General features: G+C 31.4%; 1 protein-coding gene across 1 annotated transcript; it reads left to right on the top strand.

Annotated features, from left to right (window-relative positions):
- Nucleotides 1-2,846: 2,846 nt before the first annotated feature.
- Nucleotides 2,847-3,818, top strand: LOC122595735. Its single transcript, XM_043768167.1, has one exon. The coding sequence runs from the start codon at nt 2,847-2,849 to the stop codon at nt 3,816-3,818; it is 972 nt and encodes a 323-aa protein (XP_043624102.1).

Below are 3,818 nucleotides of genomic sequence, written 5' to 3'. Positions count from 1 at the left end.
CGCCATGTACAGATATGATGCCAAATTACCGATACAACAGGCACAACCTGCATACATTTTCAACAAGATTAAAATTGCAAGTGTTTGGTTGCTAATAAGTTCATCAATTGCTGAATTGTATAAATTTTAAATGGTGTTCTTAAAATTGTCGACTAATTGTTATAATTGATAGTTGATACACAGAAAAACTCTAATATAAGAAGACGCGTACGTATTAAACAAAATGTATTCATTTTAGCCTTGTTGTTGGCTTTCATACTTAATAAACTTCTCCAATCATTTACCAGTGAATACAAAGTAATAAATAACAACCCAAAGACCACTATGTTCTTTTTTTCTTTATCTTTTTATTTTACTTTGGAATTACTACTCCATCATGTTTAATAATGTGAAAGAAAAGGAATTTGTCTAAACTTTAAGATATTATCCGTATTAAATAAAAGGTTTATGGCTTAAACTCCATTGTAAATTTTTATATTGATTATTTTTAAACCATCAAATCCTTTTTTCTCTTCTGTCTCTTATAAAGTATCATACCTTTCAAACGTCATTTTTAGATCATTAAAATGCTAAAACATATATGTCTCTATTAAATAATAATTATATTGGTACTCGGTTTAGTATAGAAATATTGTAAAGTTTTGAATAAACTGAAAATAAAATATATTTGATAATCTAAAGGTAGGAAATTCAAAAGTTCGATTACAAAAATTATATGCAAAACAGAATAAAGTAGAAACGTATAGTAAGACACTTACTTTGACAAGAATTAATTTGTTGTTTTGTTAGAAACAACCATTATGGACACTTCAAAAGAGGTAAAAAAAAAAAAAAAGAAGGAAAACGTTAAAAGAAGTCGGCTTCACTTAACGTGCATAAAAAAATTGTATATTTCCATATTAAATGTCATCCTCCTGAATCTTATGGTAAATGTCAACTAATTAATGCACCTTAACGAAAGTCCTTGGAGCTTTGTTTAGCAAACACTCCTCTTTAAATTTTTATCGAACCACAACAAAGTTTAAGATTCGAGAAAGAATAATAAGCTTTATAGTTTCCAAGTTTCCAACTTTCCATTACTAATTTCTAGCCGAGATCCTAAAATTTCAGCTTTTAAAATATATAATATTAAATGGTTAATTACTTACTTACCAAATATAAATAGTAAACGAGTTTATATATCCAGAGACAAAATTAAAGCAAATAAGGTACGTTTTGTTCTATTGTTTTCAAAATACGTTACACATGTGTATGCCTTATACATATGTACGGTATACAACATACACATTTGTAATAAATTTTTATACTTTTTTTTGATTATTTTGAAATGCGTTTGAAATCATTTTTTCCCCTTAAGCTACTTTCTTTGTTCAATTTTGATCATGTATACATGGTATTGATAAAAATATATTATAAAATTTAAAATGTTACGAGTATTAAAAATATACTTGTGATGATAATAGATAAGTATGATAAAATGTCAGTTGTTTAATATAAAATACGCATATATCGTTCAAATAAAATGTCACTTGTTTATAAAAGTTTTTGAAGTTGTTTTTAGTAATGTTTTAAAAGTAATAAATATTGTTTTAGTCGCGCGATAGGGAGATACAATACATTCAAATACTTCGAATATTATAAATATATTTAACACAAAAGTTTAGAGTTGTAGTTGTTACTAAGGACTCGAAGCCGGGGCCTTAATAAGGCTAAGAGTGAAGTTTGTAGAAGCCTTTTTTTATAAATATCTTCCGGCCTTTTTAAGAGTTTTTTAGGGCTGTAATATTTTATTTTAAATTTATATTCAAACAAAACTATCATTTTAAATTTTTTTTTTAAAAGGTCAAAACTTTTAAGCTCTTAAAAATCTTTTGCCAAACAATCTTATAAACACAACCTATGACACGTCTAAATTGACATTTTGTAATAACCGACAATTTTATTTTTTTTTAATGACAATGGTGATTGGACTCAAAGTCATACATCTTCATCGTCCGGTAGAGATTGACTACGTCACCATCACAGTCAATCCGAGGGCATGACTGGCGGTGGAAGTCTCACTACCTGTTCTGGAGGAAACTAGCTAATGCTAAAGAAAACCCTCATGCTCCACCTCATTGACAAAGATTTCTCAATATGCCTTTCAAAGGTTTTGAACCCGTAACCAATATTTGACTGAAAGACATAAGGGGCATTAAATGTCCAGTGGCATTAAATGTCCCAATAACCGACAAATTCTAATTACAAACTTACAATATATATATTACGGGGGAAGGGAATATGATGTTGTTAGACATCTAAATTAGGTGAAAATAACTCACATACCTTTTTTTAAACAATAAAAATCATGAGGCAAACATTTATTCAAAATATTAAAATATTAGTATGTGAGGGGATTTTCAACTAAATTAGATACATAACAGCCCCATACTCACTTTTCTCGTATATTAAACTAATAAGCACTAAAAATAATATTACTTTACTATAATTCATCATTATTTGTTATTATTATCCAAATTCACACCTTGTCTAACTTGAAACCGAAAAAAGAAAAGCAAACTAAACCTGAAACTCCACCTTCCTTATTTTATTCCAAATATATCAGATGAACTGTCACGTAAATGATTATCAAAACTTGAAAAGCTAATAAAATCATCATCTTCATTCAATCCAGCAAGTTTTTCCAAATATATACACTCACATTCTGCCATTTGTTTTTCTTATTATATGCAACAATGAGTCCTTAACTTACAAATAATAATAAATCATATTCATTACTCCACCTAAACATTCGGTTTTCTTTGTCAATAATTCACACACACAAACACACACAACAACAAAAAATGATGGGTCTAATTTCATGTTATAGTGAATTAACAGTTCAAGTATCAGAAAAATCATCATGCAAAAATTACAAAAATGTTTCCACAAATTCATCCATTTCCCCAAATTTACTCCCATCAATACAAACATCCGTTACAAATTTATATAAAACCACACTTTCCACCGGGGCCCACCACATGATCACCGTCACATGGTGTCGTAACGCCGCCGCACAAGGCTTACAAATAAACTCCGGTGATGATCCCAGTACGGCGTTCCGGCTAAACACAAATTCAGGATTGTTTCGCAAGAAAAAAGGAAACAAAGCCTTTGAAGTAAATGGCTCGAAATTCGAGGTTTTCTATGATCTTTCGGCGGCTGTGTACGGATCCGGAGCAGAACCCGTCGATGGATACTATGTGGTCATCATGGTTGACTCCGAATTGGGCTTGTCTGTCGGAGATATGTCGGATGAAGCTGCGGTCAAGAAAGTCAAAGCCCGGAAAGATGATATTGGTAAATTTTGTTTAGTTTCTAAAAGAGAGCATTATTACGGAAATACCCTTTACTCAACCAAGGCTCAATTTTCGGATGACGGAACTTGGCATGATATATTGATTCAATGTACCAGAGAAAAGGATGGTGTAAAGAAACCGTGCCCGGGTCCGAACCCGAATCCGGTTTTATTGGTCTATATAGATAAACGGGTTGTGGTTCGGGTCAAGAGGCTCCAATGGAATTTTAGAGGGAACCAAACAATTTTTGTTGATGGGTTGTCGGTGGATCTAATGTGGGATGTTCATGATTGGTTTTTTAAACCCGGGTCGGAATTGGGTTCTGGTAATGGGCTGAGTTCCGGGTCGGGTCATGCTGTTTTTATGTTCAGAACAAGAAGTGGGTTTGATAGTAGGTTATGGTTGGAAGATGATGAAAAAGTGAAGATGAAAGATGAGAAGAAGGAATTCTCTTTGTTAATTTATGCAACCAAGAGTTAA

The sequence above is a fragment of the Erigeron canadensis genome, chromosome 1 (genome assembly GCF_010389155.1).
Source record: "Erigeron canadensis isolate Cc75 chromosome 1, C_canadensis_v1, whole genome shotgun sequence".
In the NCBI taxonomy this organism is placed as follows: Eukaryota; Viridiplantae; Streptophyta; class Magnoliopsida; order Asterales; family Asteraceae; genus Erigeron; species Erigeron canadensis.
The sequence above is the reverse complement of the archived record's forward strand: the minus strand, read 5'-3'. Positions and strand labels throughout refer to the sequence as shown.